At 38.4% G+C, this 23,110-nt stretch overlaps 1 protein-coding gene across 1 annotated transcript; it reads left to right on the forward strand.

Moving 5' to 3' along the window:
• The first annotated feature begins 1,222 nt into the window (after nucleotides 1-1,222).
• LOC146517948 (vesicle-associated membrane protein-associated protein B/C-like) lies at nucleotides 1,223-22,772 on the forward strand. The gene is made up of 6 exons (XM_085158675.1): nucleotides 1,223-1,470; nucleotides 8,565-8,717; nucleotides 14,563-14,666; nucleotides 17,283-17,363; nucleotides 18,403-18,579; nucleotides 20,162-22,772. Exons 1-6 carry the CDS (start codon nucleotides 1,413-1,415, stop codon nucleotides 20,315-20,317), a joined length of 729 nt encoding a protein of 242 aa, XP_085014801.1. The 5' UTR covers nucleotides 1,223-1,412; the 3' UTR covers nucleotides 20,318-22,772.
• Nucleotides 22,773-23,110: the final 338 nt, after the last annotated feature.

The raw sequence follows: 23,110 nt of genomic DNA on the forward strand, positions 1-23,110 counted from the left end.
CTTTCTTCTGTGTGTCTGGCCTATTAGAGATGTGTGCATTTCGATGTTCCTTGGGATACAGTGACGGTGTTGTTAGTGACTGTTTATGGTTTTCAGTTGGCAGCCAGCTGCATGGCTATATATATATATATATATAAGAATGACACTTGAGATGTGTGTTTGACAGGCAGAGGGTTTGTTTTTTTTTACTGCACTTTGAGTTGTGCTGAGAAGGAACACGCATTTAACAACCTCCGAATACTTATTAAACATAAATATATACAAAACATTCAACTTATTCAGTGGTTGAACTTTAATAGCACATTTTTGGGATTGATCAAGTCAATATAATGAGTAGAAATTCTGCACTATGTCTACATATTTTTACATCTGTAATAATTTAAGGCACATCTTTCATCACATTCAGAGATGCAAGCAGATCCCCTGGTTTAATTAGATGCGACCAGAGTTCAGTAGTCATTAATTTACATCGGTGTTGAAAACATTCAACATGTAGGGACATGAGATCACAGTTCATTATTGTGCCACCATGATTTTTTTCACATATTCTTTTTTTAATTTTCTGGACTACACGATTCAAGTGGATTTTGATTTCCAACAATTGTTGCAAGAAATAATCTATGAATAACAATCTCATTTTCCCTGGATGATCGAGCATGCATCAAGATTTGAAAAACTATATATACTATATTTCAATATCTTACCTGCTCTCTTTAAGAAAAATCTAACAAACTGATAGAAGACATTCATTCATTCAGATTTTGGTCCATACTGACGCGATAGCATCGCACAGTTACTGCAGATTTGTCGCCTGCTTCTTTAAAGCAATACTGGAGACTAATAATATCACTCGCACAAGAACTATGTGTACTTTTTACTAACTTTGTCATATTTTGCTGACAATAGTTAAGTACTTTTATTTTAGTACGGTGCATAATGACGCCTTGTACGGTTGATTTGTTTTTATTTGTTGATAATGTACTCGTTCTAGATGTTAGCACTCACTCCACCACAGCGGGTGACAGCAGGTAAACTTAGAAGCGTAACTCTTTAGGCTGAAATTAAAACCTGCATGCTTAAGCCACGTCCTCTCGCTGGATTCAGGTTTCGTGAAAACGCAGGTGGCGTCCCCACCAGCCCTGGGTGCACCCCGGCATCACCCACCCTCCACCTCCTCCCTCTTCACCGCCGGGTGGCTATGCAGAGGCAGTGACGTCAGCAGGCTGTCTCTCACTCCCTTCCTGCTGCATCACAACAGGCGTTAGTAGCTCGAGTAGCAGTAGTTGACCGGGGGGACGGGATATCCACCGCTGATTCATTGATAAATAAACTCTATTGACGCTGCAACACTCGACAACATCCTAACACGGGAACTGGTTGCAGTGCGATAATCCCGCTCCAGCTGTTGGGACATGGCCAGGCCGGAACAGGTTCTGCTCTTGGAGCCTCAGCACGAACTGAAATTCCGAGGTAAGAGGGGAGGGCCCGGCTGTGGCAGGGAGGAGGAGGAGTGGGGGGACCTGCCTCTGTCAGCGCTGTTTGGAAGGAGAGGGGGGCACTATTAGGGAACCCATACCGAGCGGGGCTGCAGTGCACATTTTCACAATATAGCCTTCATATGAAAAAGCGAAGGCTGCCCTGAAAGGACGGCAGGTCAGCTGACAGCTAGCTGCAAAGCTAGCTGGATTAGCTCTCAGCGGCTAGGTTAGCCAGGCCCTGTCACACATTTGACCTGCACCAAGTTCCTCTAAAGCGGGTTACAGCTACTAGACACGAAATATTCACCCATTTTAAAAATAGCAATTATAAAAGATGACACAAGCATAACTGCTCTTTTAGTTCGCCACCTTTCATTGTCCATAAGCTGCAACATCCTTAGCATGTCTGGCTGGCTAACATTAGCTCCTCCTCTGATTGGCTGTCTCGCTCTGCTGGCCAGCCAGCTGTCATTTAATAACTTGACAGCTCACAGGACGGAAAAACTGGGCAACCTGTGCAACTTAATATGATTTCAACTGTGGGTCGTTAAAATTTCCTCAGTCCTTATCGTTTGGACTTTTGAATCAATAATAGATGTCTTGGTGAGACTCGGCATTTGGCTGCAAAATGTCACATTTAGGCCCAGATAATGTTACATAAACACATATGGTACATTTGTACCTGCTTTGGAACAGATTCTGGAGTTCCTGCCATAGTTTGAAACATTAAATGTTTTACTTAAAACTAAGACGCTGATAAATGTAATATTTATACTTGTTTTAATGATACCCTGGTCTCCCAAATGCCTGTATGGTCAGTGTTATTTGGTTTATGACCCTTAAAGAACAACAAATTACACTTAGTTGTCTTAGCAAAACCAAAAAATAAATTAAATGCCAACCTTTATAATATTTATCACTGAGCTTCAGTGTAGTTAAATGACCTGCAGCCCTCAGCAATTTACACTGTAGCCACTGTTTAAATCCACTCAAAACTATCAGTGCTTGAGCCAGCAATTTGTTGAAGATAGTAATGCCTCCACTGCACGCTTGTTAACTGCTTAAGCATTAGTATACACGTTTCACTGTGTTAGCTATGATAGGCTCCAACCTTCCCGCAATCCTAATTAGATAAACTGTTTAGAATGTAGGGTGAGAAAATAGACACCAAAGTGCATTAGTTGTTTACATGTTCGCCCAATAAGTGAAAAATCCCTGGGGGTTGAGTCAGCAAGGGCATTTGGTGTAAAAACTGCCAAATCAAATACGCAGAGCTACTCTCTGTAACGACCCTTTGTGAGCAAGAGAGCAGCCGAATGTTGCTTTTTCGTCTTCCTCTTCTTCAGTTTATTATCATGCTTCCATCACAGCCACTTTACAAGAGCCAAATAGAGAAATTGTATTTAAATATTGATTTGTTGTCACTTTTACCACTTTAGTAAAAGTGGTAAAAGTGACAACAAAATTAAGAATGTGTTAGTCCACCTCTCATTAGGTCTTTAAATTCCCCGGCCGGCTATTTGGCTCTCCAGTTCCTAGCTTCAGCTCCATTTCATCTTAATGACGACGTGATTCAAAAAATATTTTTAAAAAGGGTACACAAATACATAGCGTAAGTAAGAAAAACTGTTTCAGAAGTATTTAGATTTTTGACTCAACGAGGTTGGAAAGCTTCTTTGTAATGATTTAGGGTAATATTTAACTACAAGTTTATAGTTTTAAAACATCGTACCAAGGGGTTTGGCTATTCTTTAAAACCTCGGTCAGATCCGTACCTCGGTTCTGTTTTATTGGAGATGAATAATAAAGAATAGAGAAACATATTTTTACCATAGAGTGTATCACCTGGTTGTGATTGGAACATGAACAAAAAGTGAAAAACACCATCATTATCCTGCTTTAACCATTCATATGGTTGTCGTGCAGTACAGTTCAGTGATCTGTAGCACGGTGACTCCTAATTGCAGCTTCATTAATGGCTAAATCCAGATCATTGTCTTTGCTCATCCCATGGGAGTACTGAACTAATACCATGATAGTTCACATAGTGGCAAGATATGCCTAGCACCACACAGCTGAAGCTCTTCTGAACCTCTACTCCTAATGTTTCCCATTTCAGCTGTTGATTGCCTTTTAGGGGGGGAAGATGTGGGTCATATTTGCTGTAAAAAAATTCTCTCATAGATTTCATTTGAGGATTTTTTTTTTTGAGTTCTATGTCTCATCCTTATATAACCTCCCTGTTTTAGCTACAGGTTCGTTTGGTTTACTTTTGACTATTTGCACAACTGTGATTCTGTGTATATATAAGTGACCCAAAATAGACTATGTGCATCAAAGTAAAGTATTATGTCACCCAGTGTAACAATGTGTCTTATTAACAGATTAAACTAGAAACTCACTATCAATTGGAAAGACTGTTGCTATGGTTACCTAGAGTTGAAGCATTGGGTGGATGTTTGGGGTGTTTGTTTGTTACATGACTTTAGTGGACACACATCACTTTTGGCAAATTCCTTAGCTAGAAAACACAACCTGTAAAAAAAAAAAATATAGGAAAAATAAAATCTAAGTAAAACTGAACAAATAAAGAATCTCAGTAAATAGAAATCTAGCAGAATGAAGTAAAATAAGAGTCATAATAGGTATAAAAATAAATACAGGTATTGTGCTAAGATTTCCTAGAGAAATTGTTCCAGCACCTGTTCAGTAAGTGGTGTAGGTCCATGTATAAACTAGTTTTTTACATAAATGTAAAAGTAAACTGAAGATTAGTGCAAAATTAGTCCATGAACCATTTATATGTATCAAAATATTTCCTTCATTCAAACTGTATGTAGCCAAATCAATTGCAGGGGAAATCAGTAGGTCGGCAGTTCGTATCCCGGTGCAATCAGTTTTTCCAGTATTTGGTTGAGGGGTTCAGTCATCTTTAATTCAACTCTGTCTTTCATCAGTCTTCACTTAACCTTGGAGATCAGTTCTCTTTGGAGGCCAAGCCATCTGTTGCCGGACTCCTCAGATGATATATCTTCATGGCTTTTTGTGATGATTGATAAGAATCTGAACCTGAAGCCTGAAAGAATCCCACGTATAAAAGTGTCTAATAACTGTTGATCATAACCAGACAGAAGAAACTGTGTCTTATTGTAAATGAAAATACCACAAATCACATGCCTAGATGTAGGCATGCAGTGTGAAAGCTCAGGAAATACAGAGTGGGTTTGTTAGTAGCAATTTGTCTCTGGTTTTTACAATCTCTAGAGTAAATGCTCTTAAATTCTAGGCACTGGACTTTTTCATTTCTACCCATTTGATTTTTTTGTCAGGGGTAAGGGTAGCAAACCACCCCTTGGTTTTTATCTCCTACTTATAAAATCCAACATTGCATGATGACAGCTTCAGATATCAGCTTCTCATAATAGTTTTTTTTTTTTTTTTTTAACAACCATTTGTGGCCTCTGTGAGTTGGACACTGTCCTGAGAAACCTTCAGGAAGTAGTAGATCAGGTGTACAGTAGTCAGTGGCGTGAGTCCCTTTCATTAAAAGCCTTTAGATCTTGAGCCAAGCTTGTGAAGTTCTGAATTTCCTCTCTGTTTTTGCTCAACAGGGAGTGGAAGTGTCAGTTGCTCTCAATGTTTGCTGAGCTGAAACTTTACCTTGAATCTGGTGTATGTGCTAATTCTGAAATAGCTCCGTGTTTTCATACAGGGAGTTAGTGTGCTTCTCTCAACTGCAAACTTTACCATTACCATAATGGCTACTGTAGGGGACTAATTTGTAGTTTCATCAGAAAGCTTTACTTGATAAAAAGGCTTTCGCGATTGGTCAATGTGGTTTGTAATTGTTGAAAATCACAAGACGGAAGACTGTTTTGGTACTTGGAAATTAGCTGGTCAGTAAATGCTGGTTTAAAAGTCTGCACTTTCAGATCGTTTATTGATATATTTTCATCCCTCTAACCATGATATGTATAATAGTAGCTATATCTATGACAGCAAAGTGAGAGGAAGCATTGTCTGCAAATAAATGTGGATAGACATGGTCATTTATGGACATTATTTGCTATTATGGTTTTCCGTGATACTGTAACATTCCATTCCATTAATCTTGCTTTCCATAAGGCTGACTGTAAAGTGTGTGGTATTGGCAGCATATTTGCTAAGTTTGGGAAGTCATGCAGCCATTCATCATTGCCCCTCGCCTGACCATGAATTAGCACAGCTCTTACTCAAGCTACTAGGGAAAATACAGGCATTAGTAATGCTTCCAGTCAGGTTTTTGTCCCATCAATGAAAAAACGGGGATAATTAATTGCATATAAACCTGTGACTCTCAAGCTATACAAGAAATGATATTTGGTCAGTCGGCAACATCAGAAAGGGCTCACAACCTGCAATATCTGCAATGAATATTCTTGTTATATCAAAGAGACTAGTGATTAAACAGCAAGGCTTTCTTCAGCCTCACTCAATAAATCATGTTACATTTATTCATTTCAAGACTCACTGTAGTCATGTGCTAGAGCTCTGGGATCCACCCATATTTCTGTCACCAACATGTAAGTCAAAAGAAAACCTTAACACTTAAGTAGATATTGATTTACTCTTTACGTTGGGATGAATTACAGTTTTAGATGCTGCTTCCTCTCGTGGTGACTATAAAATGAGAAGGCAATAACTCTACTTATATTTCCTGCTCCTGGACTCCTAAATCAGTGCATGCATGGTATATTTTATACAGTGATTCAAATAATTCTGTTTCAGCAAACATTGATTATTGTTTCAAGACAATAACTGAGTCACTCGAGACATTCTTTGCATAAACCAGGAATCCAGCGGATTGGAAATTTCTCACTAAATGGCAATATGCATGAATGAACTTGATGTTTAAATGTGTGTATGTTTGAAAAATAATTATTACAATAATCCTTGCAAACACTAAATCACTGCTGATTGGTTAGAATAAAATATAGTGTAGTGTTCAATCCAATATTTAGCTTCTTTTTTTTAAAAACACATCATATCTGACAGGACTGAGTAGTATTTAAACTGAATAATTACTCTGAGGATAATTTGTTCTTAAATGTTTTGTGTGTTGGAACAATTTTCTCTAGTAACTGATCACTGGTGCACATCTGCTCTGAACATGCTGTAACACAAATCTACAATAACTAGTGTTACTATAAATTCATACAGCTTACTGGACTCCACGTTAACAACATAAAACCACCTACACCCCCGAATAAAAAAGAAATATTGCCTGACTTAACAAACTCACTATTTCACTGTTTTAGCAGAAGAAAACAATAACAGCAATATTCGATAAGCTGGGGAAGGGTGCAAAAAGTTGTCTTACAGACTGTTCTTAGGTAGCTGTTATCTAACCTATTTAGCATGTACTTGTTTAGGAGCAACAGTCTTCAGGAAATTCACATAAAAGTCTGTTAGGTTCTCAAAACCCTCTTAAAGTATTTTAGGGATTTTCTTGGGGGGGATCCCCTCGTTGAGTCATAATTGAGATTTGGGGCGTTTAACTTGTACAGAAGTCAAATTACTGAGCTCTTTTTTTATTTGTATATTATGCATTTCCATTTTCACTTGTCTAAGTTTCAGTTTTCTTGCACCATGTAAATACATTACTGGGGCTAATTGATTGATTGCTCACAGCTATATAAACTTGCTTGTTATTCCCCTGCTTTTCCACCCCTTCATTTCATATTACTCTGTCAATTTTGGACATCATTTATTGTCCAGAATTACCTTCACTTGTGTAATTTCATTAAAAAAAAATGCTGGAAGCTTTACAAAGCAGTTAAGATGGGGGAGAAACTGTAACAGAAAAACATCTCTGGAGTTTTGGAAATACATGTGCAAGGAAGAAAAGAAAACAAGTTAATAATGACTTAATTTTACTTGAATAGCCTTGAATTTAATGTTGTTAAGCAGAAAAGGGAAAGTGTGTAGCTCTGCAATCCAAAGGAATATTTTAAAAACTTCTTCCATGCTTCTATTATAACGGTTATAGAGTAGTCCATTTCAGACTTGTTCACACTCTGTGTATTCACTTTAGTTTAGCCCGATGAATTCAATGGGCAGTTATTTACACATCTGTGCAATCTAATGTCACACAGATTTTGTATGGCTTTGAACCGATCTCTCCCTGTGCATACCTCTGAAACTTCAGAGCTACAGTCCAGCAGCATTATTTTCTAATAGGTTGATGGCAGCCAACAAGGCAAATATTGTGCAGTGTCGATCAATGGAGGTTTCTCCATTATTGATAAAGGTGCAGAGCTTAATGCAGCCACAGAGATGTGGCCTGCATCTCCAATGCTGGCTGTAATTAATCCAAACTGCATTAGCTGCTCTGTTTTAGATAATGCAGTAGTAGAAGATTTATATTTATGTATGATTTATTTTGTATGTGCAGCGTACCTTTCAGTTTTATATTAATTGAATAATTGTTTTTCTTAACCACGAGGGCAGTGTAGATAAGCTCCATTAGTTTAATTGGCATGAAAACTATTTTTATTCAGATTATGTCAGGTCAAATGAAAAAGCCTTCACATTTCAGGCAGCCGATTTGTTACATCACATTAGACTTTGATAGACCACATTCGAATGTCTCACACATACTCACAGCCATTTTCCTCTATTATTTACTTTGTTTGAAAAGGGTGCAGTCAGCTTGTTCTTGTTTGTATGTACAGTGGAAATGTGCTTCTTGGCACAATCTTTGGTAAATATTTATCAAAGAATAAATTGGTTTGTAAATTCATAGTACAAGGTGGTGCAACTTCTCAGTCAAGTGAAACTCCCACGCTCGCTTCTGCGTCGATGTGCCAGTTTAAGAAAATTACATTTAAATGATTGTTTCTCAGAAACAGTCACATTATAGTGTCTGTTATCATGTTTTTTCCTCACACTGTTGCTTCTTCTGTGCAGTTGATGTATCTTTATCACTTGGCTCATTTGATTTCATTAACAAGTTGCTTTCTCATTGTCCTTATTTATCCAAAGACAGACTTGTCAGTCTTGTCAACACCAGTTTTTAAGTGTCCACTGTGTTTACTTTCCACACAGGTCCATTCTCAGACGTGGTCACCACAAATCTCAAGCTCTCCAACCCTACAGACAGGAATGTGTGCTTTAAGGTGAAGACGACAGCGCCGCGTCGGTACTGTGTGCGGCCAAACAGCGGAATCATCGATGCAGGCACCTCAATCAATGTCTCAGGTAAGGATTCAGGGAAGTAGGGCTGAGTTAAGTTTATTCACTCGCTGCCGAAATGACATGTTAGATCATCTGTCTCAAGTCTTTTAATGGATTGAACAATCATTGCTGCTTATGTGTGAACTATACTGCTGGTCTGTATACATCTGGGAATAACTGGCATCATTATTCTTTCAACAGAGCACCTAGTAAGTTGGGATGGATGATTCTTATACTTCTTAAGAAGGATAGACTTTATACACGATAACTTACAAAACTCATTGGTTATCAAGTCAGTATGAAGACAGTGTTATCCATATAATATATAAAGAGATTTGTTCTTGTTACATGAATTTAAAACTGCAACTGCGTGGTATTCTTCCCTCCTCCTTCCATTTTGAAGAACGAAGGTACTGGCTAATGTTTCCATGTGTTCACCGTCTGTCATTTACAGTCCCAGACTCATTTTACAGTGCACCCTATCTGGTGTCAACAACTGCAGACTGTGTCAGTGGTGCCTGCAGTCAGCAGTGACAAACCAACTGAGTCCGCTCTGTCTGTTTCCTTCATTTTCCAGCCTTGTTAGACTGAGAAGGGTCACAGGTTAGAGCCTCAAAATGAGTTTGCTTCTCTGAGAACGTACTCACAGTGGCAGCTGTATAGGCATAGTCTGTGGTTACTTTAAGTCCTATGTCTTTAGGGAGTCCTCAGGCTGTATCGAAGCAGGGTGTTTAACAGGATAGAACTGAGGCGTGGGCTGTATTGCAGGACATGTGGCTTTAAAAAAAGAAAGGTTGAACACATGCGTTATTTCAATGAAAAGCGGAGGATTATTTAAGATCTTACATACATTTTGGATTAATTTCTTTCTTTTTTTCATTAGTATGTGGTTGTGTAGAGTACTAAATGATAGCTCTGTGGCTCTCCTGTTGGCTTGACATCTTTTATCACTGCAAGTGCCCATTAGCACAGTGCTGGTTTTGGCCAGTGCACTTTAATCTCCATTTCATTTTGGCACACAGAACACCACTTAATACATATGTTCTTTATTTACAGTTAAAAAAAAAAGACTTAACTAAATACTGCTCAGTAAACAATACATGCTAATTAAGACTAATTTACATGCCTTGTTGTGACTTAATACTAAAGGCAAAAAATGAACTACTATCAACAGATGTCATAGGTGTTTAATCCAATGTACAATCCATCTACAGTACATTTAGAAGCATTTCCTTTCTGAAAATAAGAACACAAACATCCTGCAAATTTTAACATTTCCACATATGCTATTTACAACGTTAGTAGTTTGATTTATCTATCTGAAAGAAGAGACTGTTTTTTTTACTTTTTAACCTCCTGATTTATTTTGTAAGATTTTCGTTTTAACTGATTTTTTTTTTTTACACATTACTGTGAATTTAAGTATGTTAGTAGTGTTGGTTCACCCTAAAACACTGATTTCATTTCTTTAAATGAAACTCGGCATTGACTGAGACAGCTGTAATATTACAGAATAGTTTGAAATATAACTTCTGGAGTTTTGCGAGCAGTTGTTAGCTGAATGTTGACATTTTCAAAGGGTGTATGAATAAGCATAAGCCACAGTTCACAGTTTTCAGTCATTTTGAGGTGGTGGTATACAGCCATGCACCAGCACAGGCAGCAATGAGCAATATGGCTGTTGAACTCAAGAAATTCAAAAAATGAAAAACAATTAAACCTCAACTTTCAGATTTTATGCTTTGTAAACCTCGAGATTAGAACCGTCGTGTTTTGTGTAATAAAAAAATATAAAGAAGAGTTTTGTTTATTTTAAAGGAAAGCTACATGTGTTTTCTTCCTGGTCTTAAAAGCTCTCTGAAACACTGGACTGTTTAAGAAGTCGAAATAAACACTGCAAGTTGCTATACCCACATTACTAATAAGAATAAACTTTTCTGTATACTGAATGCATGAAAGGTCTCTCCCAAAATAACTTGCCAGTATCTGCACTGGCGATATGACCAAAATCTCATATCCCGATATAAGAATTCTATCGTCCGATAAGGATATAAATCACACAAATGTATCATTTTCTGTAAATTCTGTGAATCTTGGGCAGCTGGACTTGCGAGAAGTGTTTTCAGCTGCGCGTGTATGAAACTATACATTTTTAGACATAAGTTGTAACGGCCGCCGGTTTCTTTGTGAGTATTTATTACACTGCGTGCTGCGGGGAAAAGGCTGTTCTAACGTTTGAGTCTAAGGTTTATTTTTTAGCACCTGGCGGCTCTTCTTTAATTCTCATGCGTAAATAACCTGCTCTTTCACGTGATTCAGTTTATTTTGAAAAGTCTCAACAGGATCTTGATCTTTATTGTGAAAGGTTTATGTGGAACATAAACAAGCGGACATGCGATGCTGTTACCGTCGTTGTTGCTAACCACAACGCATAAAAACAGGCGCTTGTCCTTCTGTAGTGTGGTTATATTAAATATAAGAGAAAGAGAGAACTTTAAGAAATTAATATAGCCACTACAGTGACCATCAAAACGATGAAAAAATATTGCCGTAAACAGTTTATTTTGCGACACCAGGAAACAAACAATAGCGTAAAATGAAACGATAGACGTTTTTATATCATCATCCGATATATATCATTATATCGAACAGCCCTAATCTGCACTGAGGGATGAACTCAAACATTTCGTTCGTGTCACACTCCTATATCCTCTGTTTAAGAGGACTGCAAGTCATCTGTAACTATTTTCAGTCCAGTTTGTCTCGTATTTCCAGGATGTGCACAATAGTTGCACAGACATCCTTGTATACCACTGCATACCTACAAACCCATGATTTGCCATTTGTTGGCTTAGCAGTGGACTTGCAGTGCCTTTTGAAGCTCAGCTTTGCTGTAACTGTATATGTTGAATGTAGCTACAACCACAGGAATGTTTCTGGTCTTGATTGGTGTTATGTAGCAGTATCCAGTGGAAAAATATCTGGCATAAATGTTTAAAAAATCCTCGAGTCCACAAATATTGAGCTTGTTGTGGGAATATGTCAGAAGTTCTCCTGACATACTGGGGACAGAAAAGCAAAATACCTTCCCACAGTAAAACAAATAACAGTTTTGTTGTCGCTGCTGTCCGAATTGGTTTCATTAGATTGTCTTGTTCTCGTTTCCTCCATGCCTGTGTTATGACAGGACATGAAACTGAGTCTCCAGTCAAGTTCTCATTCATTCAGTAGTGACACATAAATTTGAGCGTTTATGGCTGTGATCTTTTCTAATATCCACATGAGCTTGTTACCTACCAAGAGTCTTGTAATTGAAGTTGGACTCTAAATAGAAGCTGATTCCATGAAATATGTGGTGGATTGAAGTGCTGCTAATGTTGGGATATTTCTCACTGTGATATACCCATGGTGGTGTAGTCGGTTACTTTTTCCTTTTGAAATATATTAAATAAGACAGACCCAAGAGAGCACAATCACGAGTAAGAGCCTGCTAACCTGAGAAGTCTGAATAAATATACATATTTATTTATATTTTATGTGAGTTTCATCTTATATGCTGGTAAATTTTCCCTCTTGGCTTCTTTCTCCACAACTCTCCTAACTTAGTTCTCTTCCTCACTCCCACGCTCCCACACCATATTGTCTCAGTAGGTTTGGTGATCTTTGACAAGGTCTCTGTGTTGACTAATACTGAACAAAGTGGCCAGGGAGTGCCCTGTGATGTGTCAGGCTTCTCTTAATGAGATTATAAAAGGTTGCTGTTATAGGTAGAGGGTGTAGTAATGAGCTTTTATGATCATATATCTTGTTTCATATCATATTGTTTTAATAATGTTGGATTCACCTCATTTATCATCATAATTTTTTGATCATTGCTGTGCTTAAACTTGGATATAATCCTCTATTTTTCTGGCCCACCTTCTGTTTCTTAATCTTTGTTTTATTGCCAGACAGCTCTTTTTGTTACTGTTGTATGCTGCAGATAATCCACTTTTTAAGGGGCCAGAGAAGTCTAGTATATTACACTTACCGAAACTTACTGGCTTTTCTGCTTTTTTTGAATAGCATATTTGTAGACTAAGACCAACAAATACATTTTACAGCAGATGAATGAGTAAATCCCACTATAGTTGATCTCCAGGGCCTGCTTTACAGGAGCTAGTAGTTGCTTGTAACTCTGGTGTGAGCTGGTTTTCTCAGAGGACACAATTAATTAGTGATAGGAGAATTTTTTTTTAACTACCTCTTTTAACTTTCACCTCTCTAATGGTTACATTTATCATCAACAAACAGGCTGGCGATTACCCTTCTGTTTGACCGTGTTGATTACAATTAGCCTCTTTGAGTTTTATAAATTATTGCCCAGTGTGAAGAATACTAAATCATGCCATTAGCAGAAGTAGCTCTTGGTGTAAAGGTGTAATCAAAGTGGGTAGATCAAAGATGATTTAAATCACTTTTTCTCCTACTGAGGCTGTGCTTTTTTCCATCTCAAGCTTTGACTCAGGATCATTTAATGTTATTCAGCGTTGCTTAAAGAACTTGCAAGCTTTCCTGACTCTATTTTCTTGTATTGTCCCCTTGGACCCAAGGTAGATGGCTGTGCAAATTGAGTCTGACTGAAACAGGACGTTCTCAATCTGTTCATGCCGTCTGTTTCTGATTTGCAATATTGAGCTACACTGATTGCTGTAATGGTGCACTACATCACTGAGGTTTTTCACTCTAGGGAGACTGGGGATGTGCCACATCTGAACACTGCCCTGATAGCTAGGCTGTTTGTTTCTAGGAAAAACCAAAGAATCATGCTGGCATTGTACTGATTTAAAAACATCTTTCAATTATATTGTGATTTAAAACCTGTAGTCAAAGGTGGAAAACATTTTCCATCAATAGCCATTTTCATCCTCTCTGCAATTCAGTCCCCTATACTAATATAAGAAAGGGATTGCTGTATATCATTGTTACAGCTCCTCTCAGTGACTGGAATAACATCAAATGAGCCACGAGTGGCTGTGAGGACTGATGTGGTGATGGGCTGAAGGAGTATTCCAGCTCCACACCTGCTTTCTGTTAGACTGATATGTAATGTTGAAGAAGAAAAAGACAGAGTTGGATGCTGTTAGAAAAATTACCCCCGAGGATTTTTGTAGATCTGTCAGTGTTTCGCCGTCATGGTAACATGAAGAAATCCTCTTTAGCCCCCCCCCCCCCTTTTTTTTCTTCATCATGGGCAAACTCAGACACCCTTTGCTCAGTCTGACAAATACACGAGATGCACAAGTATATAAAACCTCAACATTTTCTCTCTAAGCTGGAGACTGAACATTAGTTTAGACAGAAAGAGTAACAAAGTTGGGAACCAAAATTTCATTTATTTAGTTTATTGCCATGTTTCACTCACAAATCATAATCTCTTCCTACCTGTCTGCGGAAGTTCCTGCACGTGATTCAAACAAGAGATGTGTTTTCTCAGCTCCCTTGGGGATGGGAAGTGGCAGTGAGGTTTGAAAAATGGGGAAATAAAACTGAGGTCTTCACAACAAAATGAAACGATAGTAATCTTTTTGGGGATTTCCTGGGGTCTGGGCTGGAGCTTTGGTAACTTATCCAAATTTTTCCTTCTATAAATAATAATTCTTTCTTTACTGTTGTAAAATTTTTCCTTTCTTTGTTTTCACATGCATGTTAATTGCAAGCACTTTTTCAAACAGCATTTTCCCTTTTATTTATTTAGTTTATTGATACTAGAGAGTCTTATAATTGCAAGACAGTATAATTTAAAGAAAATATTCAGAAACAAATTTTTGGAAGCAGACTAAATGTTTTTACTTTCTGTGCTGACATTAACTTTCTGTTTGTATTTCAGTTATGCTGCAGCCTTTTGACTATGACCCCAATGAGAAGAGCAAACACAAGTTCATGGTTCAGTCAATGCTAGCACCTCCTGACATGACTGACATGGAGGGAGTGGTGAGTGTGTCTCATTGTTCATAGCTTTTAGCATGTGCTTATTTGTACGTGCATGCTTTAAAACAGGAATACTTTGTACATAGATGCATCACAGTTATGCATATATAGGCATGTGATAGGATTAACCTCTTCCAAATATACCTGTTGAAATAAATGAGTCCTAAATTCAACATATGACACATTACACCATATCATTATTTAACTAAAACTAAACCAAAATGCAGAAGCAGTGTGTGAAAAACTAAGTACACAGTTACTACTTTCTTATGAATTTAGAGGGTAAGTAGCAGCCAGCTGTTTGCTAGTCAAATGCACTTGATTAACTGACTGTTATCGAGTGTGACCACATCTATAAAAGCAGGAGTTTTGGCAGTTTGCTGGTCAGCACAATGCTAGGTAGGAACAACCTGCACAAAATGTCATTTGGTGATAACCAAAGCATATCAGCACAAACACGTCATATCAACCTTCAGCCATGGTTGGGCAAGGGTTATAATTTGGACTTGTATTGTAACCACAGGACCTGTGTACTTTGCGGTCATTGAGTTAACTATGAACCAAAGTATTCCAGAGTCAAATGTGCGTCCGACAGCTCGGACAATGATCCCAAGCACAGCAGTAAATCCATGAAATAATGGCTGCATCATTGCAAAACCTTGATTCATTTCTTTTTCAGCCAAAGTCCAGATCTCAGACTGAGTGAAATGTTGTGGCAGGACCTTAAATGCCTGCAAACCTCAATGAACTGAAGCAATGTTGGAATAAAAAATGGACCAACATTCCTCTACAACTATCTGAGTGACTGATGGTGTCAATGAATGCTGAAGGTTATTGCTGCCAAAGGTGGATCAACATCATGGGGTGTAATTACTTTTTCACACACTGGTTCTACATTTTAGCTTGGTTTGTGTTAGTGACACAGTGTAATGTGACGCTTGTGCCTGTGTTGTGTTTGTATTCAAATAATTCTAAAACCTAGTAACATTTTAGTTTTTTATTATGTCCTAAAACCTTAGAAGGTGTACTTTTTTCACATGACTGTGCATGCATTAAATTTTACTGTGAAGGAAGAGGTTGTTAATCTACGCCTTTCCCACACTTAATGCAAGCCTGGGCTGCAGTGCTGGCACGCAGCAACAAAACACATTTAGCACAGTTTAGTCATAACATCATGTGTGGTCTGAGAGACATCTTTGTGATGACTGGCCCACATTTAAACACCTACATACTTGTGTAGCTATCTCATTAATATAACAACAGGCATCTTGCGAATTTGTTTTAATGTAGTGACACACATGAAAATGCATAGAATCAACAAGAGGGACGGTTACAATAGACATGCTGTATTAAATCGGAGCTTGAACTCTGGTGGGGTTTTGTGGGTTTTTGTGCAAGGTTGTGACTGTAACACAAGTTAGATGTGAAAGCAGATTTTTAAGGTGGGTGTCCTGTTGGTGACATGCTTTTGTCAGTTGTTTGTTTGAAACAATATGTGGAGTCAGTGAACAATGGACAGACTACTCTCATAATGGTCCAGTTGTTGGTGAAAATATGTAAGATGACCCTAAGCATACTTGATATTTAAAACCAGGCTGAGTCAGTATTGGATAAAGCAGTACTCAGAGATGCTTTCCCATACCTGGAAATTCCACACACTTTATCTAATCCCAAGAGAAGTGTAACTCCATTTGGTATGATATTTAAACTTGGGGAACCTGGGATTATATGCTTGCTTGGAAACCTTTCAAAGGTTTACCCAGCTGAGAATCTTTAAAGCACTAACATATTCTAAAAGATAACTCAAACAGTGCGAAGACTTGGAAAACAAAACATGCATATGTGCTTATTGCCTGAAATGGACCATCAAGTTTCTCAAATTCTACCAAAACCTAGTTTAGCAAGGGCACATTGGCAAAGCTGCAAAGTGTGTTACTGTAACACACATGACAGCACTCTCTTCTGTCTAAATTAAATTATTATTCAATTTACTCTGAATAGTAATTGCATAATTATTCAGGCTAAATTCCTGGTTTTAATAAAACATGGAAAGAAAGCTGTGCCGACAGAATACATAAAATGATTAAAGAGAAATTACTTCATCTGAGTGCTCTTAAAGATTGAAGAGCCAATTAATAAAGACAGTGCTATATTCCAAGGACACATGCAGTTTATGACCCTTATCTTTGAAAACCCAAATTAATTCACAAGGACATTTTGTGTTAATGTCCACTTATTTGTGTATTTCTTTCTTTTTTTCATCTTTTTTGCAACTCTGTCTTGAACCAAAGAGAGATTTAAACAAATTATTAATAAAGAATCAAGAATAATTTATTTGGCTGTTTAGCTACAATAAAAATGTCTTTATGGAGATGCAGAATTTTATTTTATTTTTTTTCCAAAAAGAGTGGAAATACTGTATGGCAATCTCACCTATTAAAACACACACACAAAGCCTATACATCTTGTTTTCTTTTCATCTAGCAGCTAGCTGACTTTATTTTACTCTGTTGCTCTTTTTCTGTTTTTATTCACACCATTTTTAAAAAATATATACTTGTTTATTAGTGAGGGACATCAATGCATGTTGTCCATATCTTTTTCTTCCTACCTTTCTAGTGGAAGGAGGCTAAACCAGAGGAGCTGATGGACTCCAAGCTGAGGTGTGTTTTTGAGATGCCGACGGAGAACGAAAAAACGGTATGCACACAGACCTATCCCCTTTTCTTACCATGCATGTGCGTTTGTCTCCTGCAGATGTGATATCAGAAACAGTTATGTTTTTATCATGTTTTTCATTATTCTCTAAGTGACTGTAATTAGCCCAAGCAAGAGTCTACTGTTTAATTTTAGTTGTGAGTATGTCAATCAATATCTCAAGTCGCTAGCCAGCTTTTTTTCCTACAGTGCAGCCTCTTTGTTTTTGTTTGTTATTTTTCTTTTGGGTTTTTTGTTAATGTGTCCCAATGGGAAGCGGCATTATATATTAGGTGGTGTTTATTGTTGTTTTCCAGTTCCCCATCTTGCTATTGCTCTGCTGTATCTGCCTTCTTTATCCTCTATCTATAGTCTTCATCTCTTTTCTTCTTTTTGCTCTCTTTTACCACCCCGGGTTTGTTCTTTTTATCGAGCCGCTTATGTTTGAACATTTTTGTAGCATTTCCCTCCTCATCGTCTTCTCCATCTTGTCCCACTTTCCTCTACATCTCTCTTCCTGCCTCAGCTGCACTCATAGCCCTCAACAGCCCTTCAGAGACTCTCACATGTGGTTTATTGTTGTTGTGATTCCTCTCAGACCTCATATTCCGCTCAGCTGCAGAGACATTATTTCGTCATAATATGAGCTGAGAGAATTCGCTCAATGAACACCAGGAGAGAAAAGGGACCTGTGGTAGTTGTTTTCAATTCATTATGAGCTGAGAAATACATACACATGTCTCCCAGTTGGCTCTGTACACCGCAGAGTCCGTTATGTAGAGATAATGCTGATAGAAACCAGCTTGATCCATTTACAAAAGGCACCCCTGTGTGAACTCTCAGACAGGAGAGGGGGTTTTGTGTGCATGCCTGTGTGTGTGTGTGTGTGCATGTGTGTGTATATAGAGCAAGTCCCAAAATGTAAACACAAAGTTGTACCTGTGTGCCAGCAAAGACATCATACAGAATCACCATGGAGATATTTTAGTATCAACAGTCAACTTACTGCATTACAACTTTTCTCTCTGTAACCCACTTACAGCATGATATGGAGTCCAACAAGATGATGTCGTCCAGCTCGCTGAAGTCTGAGTCCTCGCTGCCTGTGAAGTCAATGAGCTCCACCCTTGATGACGGGGAAGTAAAGAAGATCATGGAGGAGTGCAAGAGGCTGCAGATGGAGGCTCAGAGGCTACGGGAAGAAAACAAACAGATCAAAGTGAGTAAAATGACTCAAGACTGTAGACTTCAAAGACACAGGTCTTTATACAGATATTAGGGGCTGCAAAGGCTTTACTGAAGGGAATCAGTTGGTAGTAAGTCCAGTTTGTCATTTCAAGCTCAACACTTTCCAGCGTGTTAGAGTGTTGCAGTATAAAATGTTACATGTCTTTATATTTTGCTGCCAAAGAACCAAACAATATTTATTATAGTGGTCTTGAGCGAGTTCTCCAGGCTTTCTGGTATTTCAAAGTTTTTGTTTGGACATTGGCTGCCTTTTCCAGTCCTTGTACCTCACCATTTTGATCCCAAACACACTGCACAAGTTTCAGTATTTCCAATTTTCCTAGCAAAATGTGATTGGTGAATAATGGAGAGTGGCTCAAGACTTTTGCACGGCTCACAAAAATATAATTTTAGCCGTGGTTCAAGTGGGACATCCATTAATCACACGGTTGGTTTAATCTCCCTGCTCCATATGTGCCACGTGCCCCCTAGATTTATGGACTGAATAATTTCCCATGGAGTTAACATATGTAAACGTGTAACTACAAATAGTTTCTTTAAAAATAATTTCCTAAGTCTTGTAAAACGAAGAGGGACAAACAGGTCCAGCTTCACATAAAGACTCTTGGGCATTGTCAACTTACAGAATATAATTATTTGTAGGTTTGGTATTAGAGCTTAATCGGGCCAATGAAAATATTTTGCTTTGAGGCTTGACTTAAAAGCAGAAAGTGATATTCTGCTGATTAAACAAAGAAAACCATCTCAGTCATCAAAATTAGCAGATGACATCACTGAACATCTTGAATCACCCCTGTGTTGATTATTTTTTTGTACTGATTGATAGCTGATTGATGTTTACAATCAAGATAAGCTAATTAAGTAGAAGTGTTTAGTCACACAAAGCAGTGTCCTCCACCCAGGCCAGTAACTCACAATTAAGGTTTGCATGGAGTACAGCTGCTGATATCTTTAATCGGTAGCAGACCTCAGGGTTTAAAGCTTGTAAGCTCGCAGTTTTGCAAATCAATGAGTATGCCATCAGTCACTAGCATCATTGGTTTCAAATTAGTTTTTGTAAAGGTTCGGTTCGAAATCACACACACACACATGCACACACGCCTACGCTACAGACGTCCAAGAGTGAGTTGTCCTCCCTTCAAACACCACCGCCTCCGCCCCTTTAAGTTCTTGCCAGAGGCAGAACGACTGTTGGCTGCTCCTGCGGCTGAGATTAAACTAACAGAGAGCCCCCCCCACCCGCTGCTGGGAAATGAAGTGTGTTAAACCCTGGCGCCTTGTGCGTTCCTCTGGGGTCAGATGAGCATTTAAGCAGATCCGATTTCTCTGAGCTAATAAATAAATACTCTTATCTTATTAACTGATTGACAAACCGACCATTTCTTAACCCTTTGTTGTCCTTTCTTATTTCTTGTTTCCACATTCCTTTTTCTTTATTTCACTCACTCATCACTGCTTCCCTGTCATTCCCTTCCCACACACATCCTTTCATCATTTCATATTTATTCCTTTCACTCCCCTTACTCTCTCCCTTTCCCGTGTCCCCAATTCAGGAGGATGATGGTCTGCGGATGAGGAAGAGTAACATCATGTCACCTCAGCACCCCTCAGTCGCGATGAAGAAAGAGGAAGGGATGAGCGCCCGTACGGTGGCCCTCATTGTGCTCTTCTTTGTGATGGGCGTCATTGTGGGGAAGTTGGTCTTGTAGAGCACAGCGCAGTTCGGTCGGCCGCAGCATGGGGATGAAAACAAACACTGGATTTGGAATTTTGGATTATAAAACGCCATACGTGCTGGGTAGGGGGTGGTACTAGTTTTGATTCAGTCTCATTTATGTAAAATAATTCAAAAGGTAATGTATGAGGAAAAAAATGAAGAAAAAAACAACTTGTCATGTTATGAACAAACCTACTGTTACAGGTCTTGCCTCTACGTAATCATCACATAGTCATTCTGGCTCTCTTCCCAAAGTTTCACATAATAGAGTTGACTGGTTCTGTGGGTGGGAGAATGATGGAAACATGAATTAACACTTGTGATTCAGACCAGTGGATTTTCTAGCACTGGCGAAGTAGTGTTGGTGCGATTGAGTCAGTTTGCAGTCGTGCAAATGTCATTCTAGTGTATCGATGTTTCTTTTTCTAAGCGACGGAGGCCAGAGCCAATGTATATGAATACAAAATCACCCCACTGTACAGTATATCCAGGTGTTCCTTCCAGCGAAACCCCCTTTAAGGAAGGGATTTACCAGAGAGATGATCCACACAGTTCGGGGTTTTACACACACACACACAGGGCTATCTCCTCCAATCAGAGGCTTTGTAAAATCAGCTCGTCTTTGATTGTATGACAACTTTGAGCAGTGTATGAAACACTATGCCGTAGGTGTTTTCTTTCCTCATGACCTTTTTTTCTTTTCACTCTACCATATTTCCCTCACTTGTCACTCACTGCTCACTGCATCCTCCGACTGTCAGAGGGGGATGTGTTTGATTGCATGCGTTCACACGGAGTGTTGCATCTGGACTTTTGAATCTAAATTAGCTGCTTTTTATAATGGTGATAATATAATGTCATTTGGCTGTAGGTTTGCACAACTACATTTCTGATTTTTTTTTTCTTTTGTGTTTTGTTGCATTTTTATGATTTTATTTTGAGTAATTTTGTTTTGTCGTTAGGTTTGATGCATTTAAGAATATTGCAGCTACCTGAAATGAGGATTAGATCAGTCGTGTAAATCCAGATGAAAGTCTTGCCTTGTGACCTGTTGGGGTGCAAGTTATTCTCAGGCCAAGTTGGAGGTGTATTATGTACAGACGCACATACACAAACACAAAGCATGCGTGCACATAATGAGAAACCACAAAACTAAAAGACGGTGCATGAAGGAGGAGTGGTTTTATGTCACTGACAACAGCAAACCACGTCAAGGTCCTCTTGCAATGTCCAAACACATTAAGCTTTGTCCTTTCCAGCTCTTTTCATTCTCTCATATTGTCCTTTAACCATACATTTGTTTATTTGGGGCAAATGTATGTCAGAGATCAGCCGAGTGTTTTAAGCTGCCTAAACCTGCTTCCCCAGTTGATGAGTTTCTTTGCTTACTCACGCTCTGCAGGCCTCTGTTCAGTTTTTTTGGGGTGTTTGTTGAGCATTTTTCTGTCATTTAAAATGTTAAATCCTCACTGCATTTGAAGTTGTGTTCATTTTAATGCACTAAAGGTTCCGAGTGTTTCTCCTTTGAACTTCCTGCCTCACACGATGTTTTCTTTGTTTGTTTTTCCATGAAGCGAAAGGTGGGAAAGTATACAGTCAGCTATAGCCTTGAGGGGACCACGTGATGACAATGTACTGTTTCCACAACCTTCAGAAATAATAATAATAATAAAAAAGAAACATAAAGCATTCTCAAATTGTTTCAGCTCCAAATTTGCATATTAACACGGGAGAGCGTTTGTTATTCTGCTCTGCATTAAAAAAAACAGCTGGTCATATTTTGTATCCCACTTTCAGTAAACTGTTGAAGAGACGCAGGAGTCCACTCCCCTTTGCTGAAAGATATCTACGGTTAATTTAGCTGGCGGGTAAGCGATTAAAACAAACACGTGTATGTTTCGACTGTATCTCTATGAAGTCGGTGGGTTGAGGATGACTTGCTGCTTAAAGGGAGGGCAAAGCGAACCTAAAACTAGTCTCATCTTGGGTTATCAGACCTGGGTCATACAGTGCTTGCAGAAAATTGTTCTTGTTTAGTGAATCCTGACTGGAGTATCAGAACCTTTTTACACAAGAAAAATACCCTAAAACATCAGAATAATCCATTTATGTGACTGAAAATGTAACTTTACCACTGCCCCTGGTGCAGTAAACTCCATCAATTTGCTACTTCAAGGCGGATTATACAAACAAAAATGATTATGTGTGAACACTAATCAATCCAGGCCTGGTCGTAAAACACATGACACTGATCTGTCCTGGAGCCTGACCATCACCGTGATCAATGTAAGCAGTTAAGAAACTGTTTTGTATGTATATAAATAAATAAGTCTATCTGAGAAAAAGATTGATATTCCTAGTCAAGTAGTCTCTCTGGTGTATAAAAATAACCCAACCTGGTTGGACTATGTAGCATCTTAATAAATTAAATGAATAAAGCCCCTAAATCACTGTGTGGCGTTATTTCCTGTTACGTATGAAAGGCTACAGTGTGACCATCATTATACACATGTAGCATTTTAAAAATATTTATTCTTTTAAAGTGTCTTTAAAATCAGGGATGGGATTGTGGTAACATTTTAGGGTGGGAAAATATGTTTGAAATAAAGATATTTGGTCTGGAGATGACAAATTAATTTACTGCTCCTTACAAAACTGGGAAGACTCGACTACTAACAGACAATGCTTAAAAAACCCCCCATTTTGATAGACTTTTTTCTTCTTCTTTTGTAATTCTCTGACATTCTCAAATCTTGTCACAACCTGGTTGTTAAACATTACCCAC

This window comes from Neolamprologus multifasciatus, chromosome 5, assembly GCF_963576455.1.
Source record: "Neolamprologus multifasciatus chromosome 5, fNeoMul1.2, whole genome shotgun sequence".
Taxonomy (NCBI): Eukaryota; Metazoa; Chordata; class Actinopteri; order Cichliformes; family Cichlidae; genus Neolamprologus; species Neolamprologus multifasciatus.

What these genes read in the sequence shown, in the direction of transcription:
- LOC146517948 (XM_085158675.1), top strand. Translation starts at nt 1,413, where the DNA reads ATGGCCAGGCCGGAACAGGTTCTGCTCTTGGAGCCTCAGCACGAACTG. An exon ending in GCACGAACTGAAATTCCGAG is followed by an intron (nt 1,471 to 8,564) that starts GTAAGAGGGGAG and finishes CTTTCCACACAG; the next exon opens with GTCCATTCTCAGACGTGGTC. An exon ending in CACCTCAATCAATGTCTCAG is followed by an intron (nt 8,718 to 14,562) that starts GTAAGGATTCAG and finishes TTTGTATTTCAG; the next exon opens with TTATGCTGCAGCCTTTTGAC.